Source organism: Schistocerca gregaria, chromosome 7 (genome assembly GCF_023897955.1).
Source record: "Schistocerca gregaria isolate iqSchGreg1 chromosome 7, iqSchGreg1.2, whole genome shotgun sequence".
Taxonomy (NCBI): Eukaryota; Metazoa; Arthropoda; class Insecta; order Orthoptera; family Acrididae; genus Schistocerca; species Schistocerca gregaria.
In genome coordinates this window covers 344,265,409-344,282,886 of record NC_064926.1, presented here as the reverse complement: position 1 = coordinate 344,282,886, position 17,478 = coordinate 344,265,409, and the positions used below count along the sequence as shown (strand labels likewise).

The window sequence follows — 17,478 nt, the reverse complement described above, 5'->3', positions numbered from 1 at the left end:
AAGAAATAACAGTGTCTAAGTAATTTCGAATACTTGGCCAGAAACAAGTAGAGCACTTGCACGTGAAAGGTAAAGGGCCAGAGTTCGAGTCTCGGAGTGGCACACAGTTTTAATTTAATAGGAAGTTTCAAAAACTATTTTCATTTTTAGCAAAAGCCATTGATTCAATAACATTGCAAGGAATCTCTGCGTCGCAAGAAGCCTATTGAGATTATATACTGTGAATTGCACTGCCCACTTCAAAAACGCCACGCGGCAGTTCTCATGTTTAGTGTATTTAAGTCTCACCTGTAATTCTAATTTGAACGAGGTGCAATAAAGAAACCGAATTTCAGGCAATCAGGAAGGCTACTTTCAAAGAAGAAACTATTCCATATTATTTCTTTAACGTCTACATCAAATCTGTACACGTTAATTTCTTGAGGCATTTACCTTGTTTATTATTTTCTTTATAAGAATTACAAATTAAATTGCACAATACAATATTTCCTTTGTTTCTCGTCATTAAACAGAAACCAACCACACATCCAGTCACAAATTGTTCTCAGTATAGTGTCCGGTATGAAAAATTCAGCAATTTTGTAAACAACAAATGTTGCTACACATTGTCCTTAAGACATATTTATGGCAGTCAATTGGTGTAAGTTCTGCTTCTTTCTTTTATAGAAACGGAAATAGACGGTACGTACCTGTGCTTGTAAGGAGACCCTGTCCCAGCCAGGGATACAAGAAGGCGTAGAAGTTTGACTTGTCTATTATCTCGCTGCTGGACATTATTTTCTGAAATAACGAAAACATAAATTATATGTCGTTATCGTTAAAGTCACGCCTGTCACATTTATGTGTTTCTGTGAAGAAAAGGTTATACGAGGCACAAAATTATGATATACGAACTCACACGTCCCGTTTCGTAGTTCCGGGATGATGGAGAACTATCAAAGAAGTGGAGTGGCTAAAGGATTAAAATGATTGCACCAATGGAACTTCTATACTTATTTTTATTACCACAACCGGTATCTGACCCCAACGCCATTTGCCATTGGGTATCTGAAGAATATTGAGAAACCAAGAACAATGAAATAAGTTACGTGAACAAGAATGAATATGCACATCTGTGTGACTACTCTGCAATTCACACTTACCTACCTGGCTGAGGGTTCATGAACTACTTTCAGACTATTTTTCTACAACTCCATTCTCGAACAGGGCGCGGAAAGAAACGAAGATGAAAATCGTCTTAGCACTGATTTCTCTTCTTTTTGTCCTGTTGGTGCCAGTCAACGATTTATTTTCCTAACGCTTGACATGGTCAAGACTTTGGAAACATAATCTTATTTGTCTAGACCAAGGGTTCCCAGACGGAGGAGTAAACAAAACACGTAGTGATATTGGTAAAACTATTTGCTTACCTTACTTTATTTTCAAAGTAAAATGCTATTGAGAACACTGATTGATAAAAGTATCGTCTGCATAATGTTAAAGTCAACGGAATCCACAATTTTGTGGTAAAAGAACGTATGCAAGACAGAGGAAAGTCGGATTGTACCCTCCTCATCCCTCTCTTCATTAGTCGTCGCTGCCTTGGCAGCGAATGATCCATCTTTTTTGACGTTGGCGATATTTGGATTGGGGCTTGGTGGTGGGTATTCGAAGTTTCGTGCCGCTAAGCAACTACCGCCAACTTACGCGGTATACCAACGTGTGGCGCTGCAGTCATGGCGTAGTGAACGGTTTATTGTTGTTTTTGTCGCTTTGTTGGGGGTTACGTTAAATGACGTCGTGATACGAAGAAAGCTTGCGTCTGGACTCGAAGTGTGCGTATTACAACGAGTTGATTTTTGATTGCTATTATTTTTAGATAAAATTTAACTTGATTATGTGACGGATACATGGTTGTGCTTTAAGTTAACAGAGAAACGATTTTGAAACCATGACGATCCTTCTACCTCCAAGGATGCAGTTAGAAAACCGAACCAACACCTTACCACAAGTATGATGAAAGCTACATACAATTTGGCTTCACAGTAAAGGCCGGTACAGAAACTAATAATAATCCAATTCTCCAAAGCGTAGTACGCTTAGAAACGATTTCTAATCAAAATATGAATCCTTCTTTATCAAAACGTTATTAAAGTTCTAAGCGCTCTTTGTTAGTCGGTAAACCTACCGTCTTTTTTTCAAAGAAAAACAAATAGAATCCAGATGAGAATGCAAATACAAATTGTGTTGGTACTGTTACTAGGATGATAAAAAGCCTCATACCTGTCTTGTTTTAGAATTGAAAATAAAGAAGAACCTCACACAATTAGTGCTTCACTCTTATTGGCTTCGTGTATGGTACAGCAGTTTGGGGAAAAAGCCGCCAAAGAAATACAAAACCTTGTGTTATCAAACAATACGGTAAAAATGAGAATTGAACTCATGTTTTCCAATATTGAAGAAACGTTGTTGCTACAACATCAACAGTGCACTTATTCTGCTCTTCAAATACACGAGAGTACAGATGTCACAAATGTGGCGCAGTTACTCGTTTTTGTACGCTCTGACCGCCATGAAGATGTAAGAGACGAGTTCTTATTTTGCAAATCGCTTCAGTCAAATGTCATAGCATAAAACATTTTCAGGATGGCAATAATGTAGTGGCATGCGTACAGACGGCTCCAATCCAATGCATGATTACGTAACAGCGCTGACAAGAAAAGGGAAGAAGTTCCACCTGATTGTCGATTTCTACAAGAGGCTTTAGTTTCTAACTCTTCATATTGTGTTGACAGACACTGTGAAGCTTACACTCCTTATCAAGGCAAGCGCTCCAACTCAAGATATTTACACTGTCGTTTAAAGATATGAGAGGTGAATGTAATAGTTTGTTTCTTCATACTGAAGTAAGATCACTCTCTCGCAGCAAAATTTCAAAACCCAATATGACGGAAGCAGGTATTGTTATGATTTGGAAAGTAGGGCAGAGGGTGAGCTATTGTGAACAGTTCAGTGACAGTGTTATTCTCATCGGCATAGATAAGACACAAACACTGACAAAAATAGTTAAAGTATATATACCAAGGTTGCAACAAGAAGATTAAGAGATAGAGGAAGTGTGTGAGGATACAGAACGGATAATTCAGTAAATAAAGGGAGATGAAAATACACTCCTGGAAATGGAAAAAAGAACACATTGACACCGGTGTGTCAGACCCACCATACTTGCTCCGGACACTGCGAGAGGGCTGTACAAGCAATGATCACACGCACGGTACAGCGGACACACCAGGAACCGCGGTGTTGGCCGTCGAATGGCGCTAGCTGCGCAGCATTTGTGCACCGCCGCCGTCAGTGTCAGCCCGTTTGCCGTGGCATACGGAGCTCCATCGCAGTCCTTAACACTGGTAGCATGCCGCGACAGCGTGGACGTGAACCGTATGTGCAGTTGACGGACTTTGAGCGAGGGCGTATAGTGGGCATGCGGGAGGCCGGGTGGACGTACCGCCGAATTGCTCAACACGTGGGGCGTGAGGTCTCCACAGTACATCGATGTTGTCGCCAGAGGTCGGCGGAAGGTGCACGTGCCTGTCGACCTGGGAGCGGACCGCAGCGACGCACGGATGCACGCCAAGACCGTAGGATCCTACGCAGTGCCGTAGGGGACCGCACCGCCACTTCCCAGCAAATTAGGGACACTGTTGCTCCTGGGGTATCGGCGAGGACCATTCGCAACCGTCTCCATGAAGCTGGGCTACGGTCCCGCACACCGTTAGGCCGTCTTCCGCTCACGCCCCAACATCGTGCAGCCCGCCTCCAGCATGTCTACGATCGTCTCCATGGGAGAATAGCAGCCTGCATTGCTGCGAAAGGTGGATTTACACTGTACTAGTGCCGACATTGTGCATGCTCTGTTGCCTGTGTCTATGTGCCTGTGGTTCTGTCAGTGTGATCATGTGATGTATCTCACCCCAGGAATGTGTCAATAAAGTTTCCCCTTCCTGGGACAATGAATTCACGGTGTTCTTATTTCAATTTCCAGGAGTGTATAATAGTTATGGAGGACTGTATTGTGGTTTTAGGGAAAGGAGTTGAAGAAACGGCTACGGGAGAACACTGGCTTGATGGTAGGAATGACAAAGGAGATTAATGGAGTTTTGCAGTAAATTTCAGCTAGTAATACCGGATACTCTGTTCGAGAATCTCAATAGCAGAACGTGTAGTTGGAAAAGGACAGGAGATGCGGGCAGAATTCATTTACATTACGCCATGGTCAGAAAAAGATTCCGAAATCAGATATTGGATTATAAGACACATCCAGGAGTAGACACAGTCTCCGATCACAGTTAGTAATGATGAAGAGAGGGCTAATGTTTAAGAGACTAGTCAGGAAGAAATGGGGTACGGAAGTACTAAGGAATGAAGAGATACGCTTGAAGTTCTCTAAGGCTATAGATTCTGCAATAAGGAATAGCTCATTAGACAGTACAGTTGAAGAGGAATGGACATCTATGAAAAGGGCAATCACAGAAGCTGGAAAAAAAACGTATGTACAAAGAAGGTATCTGCGAAGAATCCATGAGTAGAAGAAATACTTCAAGGTCTACCCGACGGGTAGCCCTAGTCACACGACATTTACATTTACATTCAGTTGACCGATGGAAGAAGAAAATACAAAAATGTTCACGGAAATTCAGGAATACAGAAATACAAGTCGCTGAGGAATGAAATAAATAGGAAGTGCAGGGAAGCTAAGACGAAATGGCTGCATGAAAAATGTGAAGAAATCGAAAAAGAAATGATTGTCGAAGGACTGACCTAGCGTACAGGAAAGTCAAAGCAACCTTCGGTGACATCAAAGTCAAGAGTGGTAACATTAAGAGTGCAACGGGGATTCCACTGTTAAATGCAGAGGAGAGAGCTGATAGGTAGAAAGAGTACATTGAAAGCCTCTGTGAGGGATAAGATTAGTCTGATGTGATGGAAGAAGAGGCAGGAATATATCTCGAACATTGACCCCCGACGGACGGTGCAAGGAGGACATAAAAAGCACATTAGCACTGGCACTTGCTACGGTCGCAGGTTAGAATCCTGCCTCGGGCATCCTTAGGTTAGTTAGGTTTAAGTAGTTCTAAGTTCTAGGGGACTGATGACCTGAGATGTTAAGTCCCCTAGTGCTCAGAGCCGTTTGAACTATTTTTTGAAGAAATTTCTAGTGAAGTACGTTTGAAGCACAGCATCGTATGGTAGTTAGACATGGACTGTGCGAAATCCTAAACGGAAGAGAATCGAAGAATTTGAGATGTGGTGCAAAAACGAATCTAGAAAATGTGGCGGACTGATAAGGTAAGGAATGAGGAGGCTTTCCGCAGGATCGGCATGGAAAGGAATATAAGGAAAACACTGACAAGAAGGACGGCCAGGATGATGCAACATCTGTTAAGGCATCAGGAAATAACTTCCATGGTACTTAAGGGGGCTGTAGAGGGTAAAAACTGCAGCGGAAGGGGTTTTTAAGTTCCTCGGCGACACAAACAACGACATAAAGAAATAGACAAATATAGCCTTTCAAAAGAAAGTATCTGTTTTTAGTTCAGTAGCACTGACAGTAACGTTTTCGCATTCCCTGCTCCTACATCGTTTTCGGAAGACAGTAAAAAAGCTTATATGGAAGATTTAATCTGAGACACTACTACACCTTTAGAGGTCCTCCGAAAAAGCTTTGAAAAATACTTTTCCCGAAGATTACACAAAATATAACTGGGTAAGTAATCCATTTTCAGGAAAAGTGTCAGAAGAAGTAATCAAGAAATAAACCTTCAGCGACACGACTAGCGAAGGTCCGGTGGAGATACTTTCAAAAAGGAACCTCTTCTTTCATTTAGAACGTGAACAAAAGCAGAATACCCTCCTGTTTTAAACAAGCAGTCCGAAATTTGCTGCCGTTCGTTACTACTTACATATGTAAAAGCGTATTTTCTGAGTTGTAGATTGAATAGAAGTATAGAAACAGTCTTATTATTGAATTATAAAGTTAAATTGAGCTGAATCGAACCAAACTTTGTTGCTCTGATTTTCGATAAACAGCAACACAGTATCTTAATTTGAAAGCTGACTAATTACTGATTTTGAAGTGTGATGAATGGTTTACAATCAAAGATTCATTTTTTTGCTTTTCGGGCTCTAGTTGACTATACTCCAAATTCAGTTAATTGTTCTTTTGCACAACTGATTTATGCTATTTGTGATGTAAAAGTATAGTAAATATTATAAATGTCATTCCTCTCTTACTCACTGAATATTTAAATCAGCAGCAGCTTAACTGAATTTCATGTTAATTGTCACAAATAACTACATCATTATTGAGCAAGATGGCGAAAATTCATAAAAAATGTCAAGTGGTATGGAGTGACAAAAAAGCCTGGGACACCCTGGACAAGACCACGAGTTTATAAAATGATATGACCGGTGCCAGCAGTTATCTTCCGATCACAAAATATCGTTACAGAATGTGACACGTCAGATGTTGGGTTATCTTTGTTGTTATAGCATCTCACGTCTTGAGTGTACAACACTTTGTAATATTTTATCATGTCGAGATCTAAAATGTTTTACACTAAAATATTTTCGCATTAGGAGGAGAAAGTTGGTGACAGAAATTTTGTAAAAACGGTGACATAATCTGAAAACAATCTGAGAGGCTGCTAAGATTGCTTCCTAAATCATTTATATATTGTACTTTAGGAGTAGCAGAGGGCCTATAATACTTCCTAGGGGAACACAAAATATCAGTTCTGTTTTACCCTATGACTATATGGCCTTTCTGATGGTATCAATAATCCAGTCGCGCAACTGGGACGAAACTCCACAGTTACGCAATTTAATTAGAAGCCACTTCTGATGAACAGTATGAAAAGCCTTCTGGAAATCTAGAAATATGAAATCAGAGGTTACCTTCCAACAGCACTCATCACTTTGTGAGAATAAATATCTAGTTGTGTTTCACAAGAACGATATTTTCTATATCAGTGCTCTTATATGTAAGTAGATCCTTTCCTTTGAGGTAACCCACAATATTGCTCCAATGTTCCAAAATCCTACTGCCTGATATGAGTCAGTGATATGGGGCTGTAATTCAGATGATTGATTGTATTTATTTTCTTGAGTACTGGTGTGATCTGCATAAGTTTGCAGCTTTTACGTGTGGATCTTTCGTCGAACAAGTGGTCTTAAATGATTCCTAAGTATGGAGGTATTATATCGGTAGACTCTGAAAGGAACATAATTAGTATACAATGATGACTTTAAAACTTGACTGTATTAAGTGATCTAAAATCCATCGCAGCTCTTCTTCTATTCTACTTCTGGATTATTTCGGAAAACTGTTTCTTTGGTGAAGGAATTTCGAAAACCTTGTTTAGTAAGTTCGCTTTAATGGCACAGTCATCGGTAACTTTACCACTGTCAGTGCACAGTGAAGATATTGATTGTGTCTTGCCGCTGGTGTACTTTACATAAAAGCAGAATTTCTTTGCATTGCCTGCCAGATTTCAGGGCAGAGGCTCCATTGTGGCAACTATTAAAAGCATCTTGCATTGAAGTCCACGATAATTCCGAGCTTTTGTGAAACCCCGCTAATATTGAGGGAATTTGCGTTCTTTTATAACTGATATGCTTTTTTCGTTGCTTACGCATCAGTGTTCTGACCTGTTTTGTGTACCGTAGTGGATCAGTTCCGTCTCTTATTAAGTTTTAGTGCAAATCTCTCAGTGGTTGTCAGTACCTTTTCTTATTATGTAACAACAAAACGTCAAAATAAGCATAATATAATAAATAATGTGGTGTAGGAACTCGTCTACAAAGGCATAGTAAAGTAAATAATGTGGTACAGGAACTCGTCCACAATTTAAACAAATAATAAATGTGTGTTTTCTGGTGGGAAATGTGAATCGGTGATATTTAAATTAAGAGAGGCAGGGAAGGTGGACAGGGGGAATAAAATGATAATGACATAAGTACAATGCTTTAAAAGTAAAACAAAATACAAAATTAATGGCTTTTACAGGATTTTTAAAAACGCATACAAGAAAGGCACGTGAAACATCGTAATACGAAAAAATTGAAAATAACAGACGACGCTAAGAGCCCCTAAGACGATATCTCTGTAACAAAACAACATGTTTGCACAACTTTGAGTCTAAGGTACTGAGCGAGGCCTGTTGTTTACCATATGCGAGGCAAACAAACGGTTTAACAATAAGTGACAGCTCTCGATATATTTGCAGTGCAACGCATCGAACAAGCATGCATGTATTTGTGGACAACCCGTGATTATACAATCCGTTTGGCGTCACAGAAGAGGCGTCTGAATGGTAGGCATGTGATGACAGACACGTTGCGTAACAGCAAGCGTTGAGATTACAGCGTCTGGAAAGCGGCACCCTACTCCAAGTGGATTACGGCGGGGCAGATAAGGACCTTTTACGATTTGTTGATGTTACAGTTCACTAGCAGTGAGAAACTCCACCAGCTAGCTCCCAACAGCCTACTCATCGCAGTCTTCCAGTCTGCCTGTGTCGCTTTTCCATAGGCTTTTAAAGGCGGACAGCGCTGGTCTAAGCATCACATAACCAGATCCGAAGAATATATAAATCACGTTCTTTCTATTCTCCTTCCCTCGATTTCCGCTGTTTGTGCTTCGATTTAATCCGCTATCGAGCTTCAAATGATCATTGGGAAACTGTTCTCCACGGTTCCTCGCCACTTTATTACCTCTACTAATCCGCCTCTAGTTCGTTCAACACTTCTGTAACTAATTCCCCTCGACAGGAGGAGCCCTTCACTTCCAGTGCTGTTGTTTCTACAGTTTAGGTATTTATTGCTAACCAACGAGGTAGGGGTCTGACATTGCATCGACAACGAGAGAGGAGACGAAGCACTAGAGCAGTCCAACAAAGATACTGGAAGGTATTCGTTGCAGTCTGTTCAAAGATTCTATCACAGCATTCGTCTTAACTAATCAAGAAAATGACAGAAACATTAATCGAAGTCTATAAATGTGGACTGGTCCATATCTCTCAAGAAGAAAAGCAGTGACTTTATTATTATTGTCAACTCTCTCAGCCATCGACGTCTCTAAAGTCATTGGTCTCTTATGAGCTGCTATTAATAACTTTTCTCTCTCTCTCTTTACAAGCATTAATCCCGACCTGCGGGGTCTGCTGGTTAATCGGATTGTACCCCAACTGTCTGCGTCTAGTGTAATCCATGGATTAGTGCGAATGTGTGCAGATGTCTGTGAGCAGTGTAACAGAGGCGGCACGTTGTGACAAATCCGATATTCACCTAGCGGGGTGTGGAAAACCGCCTAAGCTCTCGGCTACCCCTGCGGGTCACTATTAACTTTTGTATTTCTTTTATTTACTGTCAGTACAAATTCTCTGCTTTGTGGCTACCGCATATCATTCAACACCTCTTCTAAAGAATCCTAATTGTAATATAGAAAACTAATCTCATTGGACATTGGTATTGATGTGTTATATCTTGACGTTCTTTTTCCGGGGCAAATTTTTGTCTGGGCTTTGTACATTGTACATGAAACATTTTACAGCTATACAAATAAGGTTCAGAGTCCAAGGGAAATGCAACCACCTTGCCCAAATCTCCTTCTAGTGAATGATTGTCTTCCCTCATTGTCCTTATTTCAAATATGAACGAAGTTTTCATAGATATCGTAAATTATTTGTCTGTCCGTATGTTTCACCACACTACTCCAGAAAAAATTTTAGAGCATATTTCTGATATTTTTATTCTAGTTTATCAAATTCCATTTAGGTAATCCATGTTCTCTGAATAAGCGTTAGATCATAATCAATTCTCGATGGTATCTTTAAATTATATGGAATGAAACTGACGTTCACTCATTTTTGCCTTTATTTTTACTTGCCTTTCTCTCTGTTCAACAGGCTACAATAGCAACATTTATACTGATGTGATTGTTTTCTATTTTCCAACTGTAGAATTTTGGTCTCATAGATTTTCGACGTCACCATAGATATATGTCCAGCTAGCAAAACTCCATCTGTTTTTAGCAGTTCTGACGATTATCATCTGCATTTGTTGCCTTGTATGCTCACTGGTCTTTCATTATGCTGTTCAGTTCCGAAAGATCTAAACGGAAGGAAGCACTTCTTATGCCTGTATGTCGATAGCCACATATAAAATTATTAACATCATTTCTTAGAAGAGTGTTAACTAGTAAGATTTAATTTCATTACAGGATTCCGAAATAGTTCAGCTGATTTACATGTAGTCAGCAATCGCCTTTTCAGGTTAGAAGTGTGACGTGCACGGAACTAACAGAACTGAAACGTTCCCGCATAAACTAATATTTTATCAATTCAAGGAAAGCAAAGTGCACTGCTGTAACAGTAGCAGATGTCGACAGCAATATGAATAAAAGGAGAGAAAAGCTTGACGCTCATTGGTGAGTATCAGGACCACAAGTATTTACCCTACTGCAAGTTGCTGCACAGTGCCTCTTCTGCTACAAAGCAAGTGGAATGGTGAAAATCAGTTCTGTGCGCTCATAAGTCGCCGTTTAACTTTCATCGTTGAGCTGTTGTTCAGGCGTGAGTAATGGTAACAAGAAAAGTCATTGCATAAAAGCAGAAAAAAAGATTTCTTCATCTCCACAGACATTAATTAGATATGATGTACAGTCTCAGTTAGTGGAAGTGTGGGGGAGTAGAAAATACCATGGCCTGACTGGGAAATGTTCTAACCATTCTCTTACAACGATTTGAAAAACCACGGATAATCTAGTTCTGGACTGTTGGGCGGGGAGTCGAACCCCGCTGTTGCCAACTACGAGTCCATTGTCAACAACTGCGCCATCTCATTTAAATGTCTGGTGAGATGGCCACAAGGCATTTTGGGTTCGTAGTTGCAACATACCAGAGAAAAGAAATTCGCAAATGACCATATTGTGTGTCAGAGTGATGGATGTACATATACAGTCAATGTCACTAAAGAAAGATTTCACGCACTAAAGATGGTCTAAATATCGAAGCGATATTTAGGATAAGATCTTTTCACTATAGTAACAGCAGAGTCCCCAAGTACCGGACTAAACAATGTTGGAAGCCCCTAAATGACGAGATCACATGAGAAATTTCTTACTGAAATTTTGCTTACATATGCATATCTAGCCGCCCACATTCTGTATCATGACCACGTTGCCGTACAGCAAGTAAGAATTCTTCTCATAAGTCAAGACGTGTTTTTCATTCACATAATTTTGACAATACATGATGTGCCAATCTAACACAATACGAAGGGTTCTTTATTCAGTAACAGGAAAATATTTCTGTTTGAGACAGTGGATTGGATTGGATTGTTTGAGGGAAGAGGCCAAACAGCGAGGTCATCAGTCTCATCGGATTGGGGAAGGACGGGGAAGGATGTTGGCCGTGGCCTTTCAAAGGAACCGTCCTGGCATTTGCCTGGAGCGACTTAGGGAAATCACGGAAAACATAAATCAGGATGGTCGGACGCGGGATTGAACCGTCGTCCTCCCGGATGCGGGAGACAGTGCACAGTCATTGAAGTGAACTGTACTGCTTTGTGGAATCGGGAAACACAAACATTACCTACCTCCATGTGTTCCGGCTTTTGTATCTGTACCGCTGGGTAAGGACCCATCCAGGTGCGAAAGATAGGTGCGAACTTCTTGTGCACCTCGTCAAACTTGCGCATTCGATCTGCAACAGAAAGCATGTGAGACAACACTTCATCCAAGTAGCCACGTATGTGTGCTAATATGTGAGTTCACTCTTCTCACTTATGTCATATGTAATGGCATGCAACGTAGTTAGCGGTACATGTCAATCTGATTAGTCCTTGGAGAACTTTACAACTGTCCCTTTTGTCATGGAAACCATAGCGAGCCTACATTTGTCCCAGCGAGGCCAGTGCCCCAGTGAACGGAAGGCATTGTGTGTCCCATTTGTAACACTGCACAACACAATTATAGAATCACTCTTTCGAAATACCGGAAATGCCTCCCATTGCGACACAAGTCTGAAATTTGGCTCAGTGGTGCCTACAACCTCCCTGTGTGATGGTGCTAAGGCTTGGCGCCGTGCGACGTTGCCGTCGGGCTCCAAGACAGTAAGGGGTCGATGCGTGCGACAGAAAGGCCACGCTTCGCAGCTCATGTGAGGTGTGGTGTGGGTTAATGACGTCAGATTTGCACCATATTTCAACACAACTCTGCTCAACGCCATCGTGGACACGTCACACTATGGGAAGGTTGTCACATCCTGTGTTACTGTCTTATCCACATTTCATTCCTTCCTTTGAACCCTCTGCGGCGGAGAACAGAACGTTGTCTCCAGCGTTGGAAACACGCAGTTTCCTTATGGGTGGCCGAGGAAAAGATTTCAGAGACACCACAGCTCAGAATAGGCACGAAAAGGCATCAGGGGGTGGTATAAACAGTGTCAATTTTTTTTTTCTTGGTCCATTGATTCCCACACATTTCATGGTAAGAAGCGACAATTCGCTGTGCGGTAAGCAATAGGACAACCTTCGACACTGCTGACACCCTCAGACGTTTCAAACCTTCTCTGAGGCTACTCTCCATCGAACATGATTGCATCACTTTGGAGTGCAGTGCGCCCGCAATTTTTGCTCGTGTGTACAGTTTGGAACGACTACGAACTGTTGAAAACCATTCGACGAAATCTGGAGGTGATCTGAAGCAGCAAAGTATGCTTATGCATTTTCAGCCCTTCTGATACGCACCCTCCTGTGGTGTGATCACGGAAGAAGGTTGCGATGTTGACGCACATGTGAATGAAACAGGAAAGCATTCCCAGTTCGGCAGCAGCCTTTATGGCCCCCGCCGGCCTTTACTGCAAATTTTAAAAACGCGCCTTTACGGAGGGTATCTGCTAATTACACTTAGATGCCCGCCGGCAGGTAACCCTTTGACACTCTTCCAAACAAGAAGCGTCATTGCGACCGAGGGTCACGTCTCAGGACACCACGCTTTTTCACCATTACAGAAGAAGATTTTAGGCATTTATGAGCCAAATTTTAAACCTTCGCGTCGCAGTGGGAGACAGTTACGGTATTTCTAAAAAGTGGTCCTTTAATAGTGTTGCGTAGTGAAGAGTAAAGGTGATTTATGTGTCAAATACGTTGATTATCGTATCGTCACTGGAGAGGGAAAAAGGGGAAGGAACGAGTAATCTTGAATCATACATTGAGAACTGAAATGTAGGAATGCAAAAAGTCAGAGCCCTACAGTTGAACAGTTGTGTAAACTAAGAAAGAAATTAATCTGTTTTTCTCAAACAAATAATATATTACATAGTTTATTTCTGATTTTTGTGTATCCATTTGTATCTTTTGAGGATATGCGTTTGTATTTGCAGCTAAATGGACAACTCAGACATGGCAAGTAAGGACAGCACTTTGCCCGATCCAGGAGGAATGGAAAATGGAATAGTAAATGAAGAATATACAGACACAAAAATGGGAGAAAGCAACAGTAAGAAACGTGTACCTGAAACAGTTCCAAAATACACAGATGTCCTATACTTCTGTAGGTCAGACCTTAAAAGGGAAAACGTGAATCACACCTGAGAACCCAATAAAAAGCACGCACAAGAATAGTCAGGCGCACAAATTCAGAGTTACCAGATCCACACGAGAATTCGTTAACTAGTGACACTACACGTAACTCAGTGGTTACATGAGTTCGTAAACATGGGTATTATATTTGTTCATCCCAGGAATGATTACAGCTGAGAAAACGATCCGCGTACTTCTCAGTGCTCATGTGAAAATAGGAGTAGAAAAAGAAATGTAAGAGAACAGGGGCAGGACATGAGTAATCAACTTCAGCATCAAAATATCTTACAAAATGAATAAAGACCTTCACGTTTCAGTGTAGTACCACATAATGCTGGTAGTAAAATACGAACTGCCCTTACAAATAAGGGAAGCCAAGTCACTTATCTTCATAAATGTTGGACCTAAAAATATTTCATAAATTCCTAAATGTCGTAATGGCCAATTTCACCATATAGTGACCAATTATTCATGCAATATCAGGCTGAATCTCATATTCTTTAATACTCAAGACTGTACATTGATCGATGAATGTTTACAAAATTCACAGTAGCATTTGTGATTTACGCCGAAGGTAGAAGAAGATACCATCACAGAAGATTCATTGGTGAAACTGTAGGGTAATGAGCGTCTAGCTTCGACTTTAAGGCTGCCATGATTTTAACACCAATCGTAGTGATGACCGATAACAGTTATCTTTGGCGAAGAAACAAAATGTTAGAGGTAGTGGGGGTGTATTGGCATTTGGGATTTGGTTTTGGGGATAGGAATCAGTGGGCGATTACTGCTAAGGGAGTCCGTATTTCTGGGATGGACCTGTTACAGTTTACAGCCAGTTACAAGTGCTCTACTAACATGATACATCGCTTGGACGCCAGCCGGCATTGCATCACTTGAATTAACGCATATGGCCTCGCCTGGTACACAGCTACTCTTGTACACTCGTGTGCTTCGTACTACGGTTTTTCGAGGAAGCGGCGAATGACATCGTTCCTGACAAATACTATAGGTGGGAGCAAAACCTATTATCCTGGTGTGATATGGTCTCATGCAATTGCGGGTCCGTAGTCTTGTATAGAACACACAGAACACGAGGTTTCGGAGGTGTTTCGAAACATCGTCGTGACAGTGGGTAACGTAAATTCCCAGTATTCAACGTTTCACAAAACTTACGAGTCACGACATAAATTTACATGATTACTTCTTTAGATTCTTCCCGAGAGAAAAACGAAAAGTGCTCAACCTAGCATTAAGAGGGTGTGATATCAATTAAATTTTATTTTATTTCTCCTGCTATAGTGTTTTGGAACGGTACTGATGAGAATGTTCCGGTCATAGGATAATATGAAATACTATTAACATCGCAAAATTCTTTGTTTTGTGTGGTATATAGTCAACGGAGAATACATCCTAATGTAGTAAATGTTTATAAGGGCGCTGTCCATTTGTTTCAAAAACAAGTGGGCATGTCCATTCTTCTTTTAACTACAATCATGGAGAAGGGTGATGTAAAACTGTAACCGAAGTAAAGTATGTCGTGAAAGTGCACAACATAGAATTGAAAAATCGAAGTTGGAAATAACTCACACTATAAACTTATCAACGGAAAGACTATGGTACCGCTTACATAAAGATGTAGCTTCCTATAACATGTGTGCCTCATTTCTTAAATGTCGCCCAGAAACGGTTCACAGGAGAGGTAATGACTAGTGTCTTCTGTGAGGGACAAAGGATTTCTCCTCACTGATTGCCTTTCAAACGATAGTGTGGATACGACGCAGTCTTGTAGACCAAACAATTTTTTAATAGAAAGTGCAAATGATGAGGCGTAGGAAAAATCAAAGCTAAGGATCCTGCCTAAAAAAATGATTTGGCAATGGAATAAATGTCGAGCCTAGCGAAAGGGTTACAGAAATCTTTGGAACGGTATTTTGTGGACGTTCTTTTCTCAAGGCTTGTGGAATGAACTCTCACTGGACAAACCTGAAACTTTGAACTTAAGCGGACTACATCGAAAACTATATTCATTTCTCATTTAAAAACAATGTATTAGTAAAGTAAATAAATGTCCTGAAAGAGTCTGTGATCACTGTGAATGCTTTGTGATCAAAGTCGTCAATATCGTTACCGAAATCATCAGATCAAAACTTGTAACACAACGTTCAGTGTCAGTATCAACAAAACCAGTGCTTTAGTGAAGTGTTAACTCGCTGGAACCTCGATTAGGCGAAGTTTTTATTGATACTGCCACTGATTGCTGTTTAACGGGTTGATCTGATGATGGTGGAAGTCGAAATGATGTTACTAACGAAGACATATGTTACGTGATATAGATGAATTTATTCCCAAATAAAAGCGAAGTCATTGACGTCCAGACCTCGCTCTCGTACTTTGCTGTCATTTGATGAGAATTCTGTCTATGCGGGCTTGGGGATAATCGCTGGGGATAACTGAAATTTTTGGTTCTCGTGTTTAATGGCATGGTTGAATTCCCAGATGAAGGTTTCTCATAGCTACAGGATAAAGACTGGAGGTAGTCATTTTTCTTTTGCCAGTTCGCAACTGGAATGGGAGGGGAAATGAATAATGTACCGTGAGGTGACAAAAGGCATGGGATGCTTCCTAACATCACGTCGGACTACTTTTTGCTGATCTAGTGCAATAACTCGACTTTCCATGGATTCGACAAGTTACTGAAAGCCCCCTGCAGAAACATTTAGCCATGCTGTCTCTACAGCCGTTGATAATTGCGAAAGTGTTGGCGGTACAGAATTTTGTGCAAGAACTAACCTCTCGAATAGGTCCCATAAATGTTTGGTGGGATTCATGTCGCACTGTCTGGGGAACCAAATAATCCACCTGAATTGTCCAGGATGTTCTTCAAACCAATAGAAAACAGTTGTGGCCCGGTAATATGGCGCACTGCGGACCACAAAAACTACATGATTATTTGGGAATATTAAGTCCATGAATGGTTGTAAATGGTATCTAAATAGCTTAATATAACCATTACCAGCCAATGATCGGTCTAGTTGCACCAGAGGACCCAGTTCATTCAGTGTAAACACAGCCGACAACATTATGGAGCCAACACCAACTTACACAGTGCCTTGCTGACAACTTGGGCCAAGGCCTCGTGGAATTTATGCCACACTCTAACTCTACTATCAGCTCATACCAACTGAAATCGGAACACATCTGACCAGGTCACGGTTTTTCAGTCGCCTAGGGACCAACCGATACCGTCACGAACTCGGGAGAGTCATGTCGTGCTATTAGCTAAGGCACTCGTGTCGGTCGTTTGTATATATGCCTATCGCTATCCCACCCTTCTGTCACATGAGTGTAATACGAAGTGCTCTCTGCGCACACTTGTCCAAAGATGTTATAGAAGAGGTATATGGAAACCAAAGAAGAGTCAAAACGTCGAATTACCTTCGCGTTTCGTGAGGAACGCTACGTAGGAAGTCCCTATGAAAGGCAGAGCTACGTTCCCAGGAAGCTTCTCGAGCTGCCTCCATCGCCATTTCCTGGCGATGATACTCGCAGACACTGCGACCACGAGGATCGTTAAAAGCAGCGACGTGACGTCCAGCATCTCGTGGAACCGTCGAGGGATGCTGCTGGCAGCGAGGCTAACAGGTAAACTGACTCCCGCGATGCACACCGGGCCTTTTGAAGGCTGTGCGCGGCCGGACTTCGGACTGCGCCCGACGCCACGCAACAGGTGATTCACAGTGACGCTGCACTCCGCTACCACAGCTTCCCTCGTGCCCTCGGTTCACATATATTATTGAGAACTGCGATGCTAGATTGTCCAGATATGTGTCCTACGTTGAAACGGAATATTTTCGGAAT

The 17,478-nt window shown here is 41.4% G+C and overlaps 1 protein-coding gene across 1 annotated transcript in view; it reads right to left on the bottom strand.

Annotated features, from left to right (window-relative positions):
- Positions 1-17,252, bottom strand: part of LOC126282394 (uncharacterized) — a 370,909-nt gene extending 353,657 nt beyond the window's left edge. The window contains exons 1-2 of the mRNA XM_049982052.1: positions 17,056-17,252; positions 11,635-11,741 (exon numbers count right to left, since the gene is read on the bottom strand). Coding sequence (XP_049838009.1) covers positions 11,635-11,741; positions 17,056-17,218 — 270 coding nt within the window. The 5' untranslated portion in view covers positions 17,219-17,252. The remainder of the gene's footprint in view (positions 1-11,634; positions 11,742-17,055) is intronic.
- Positions 17,253-17,478: the final 226 nt, after the last annotated feature.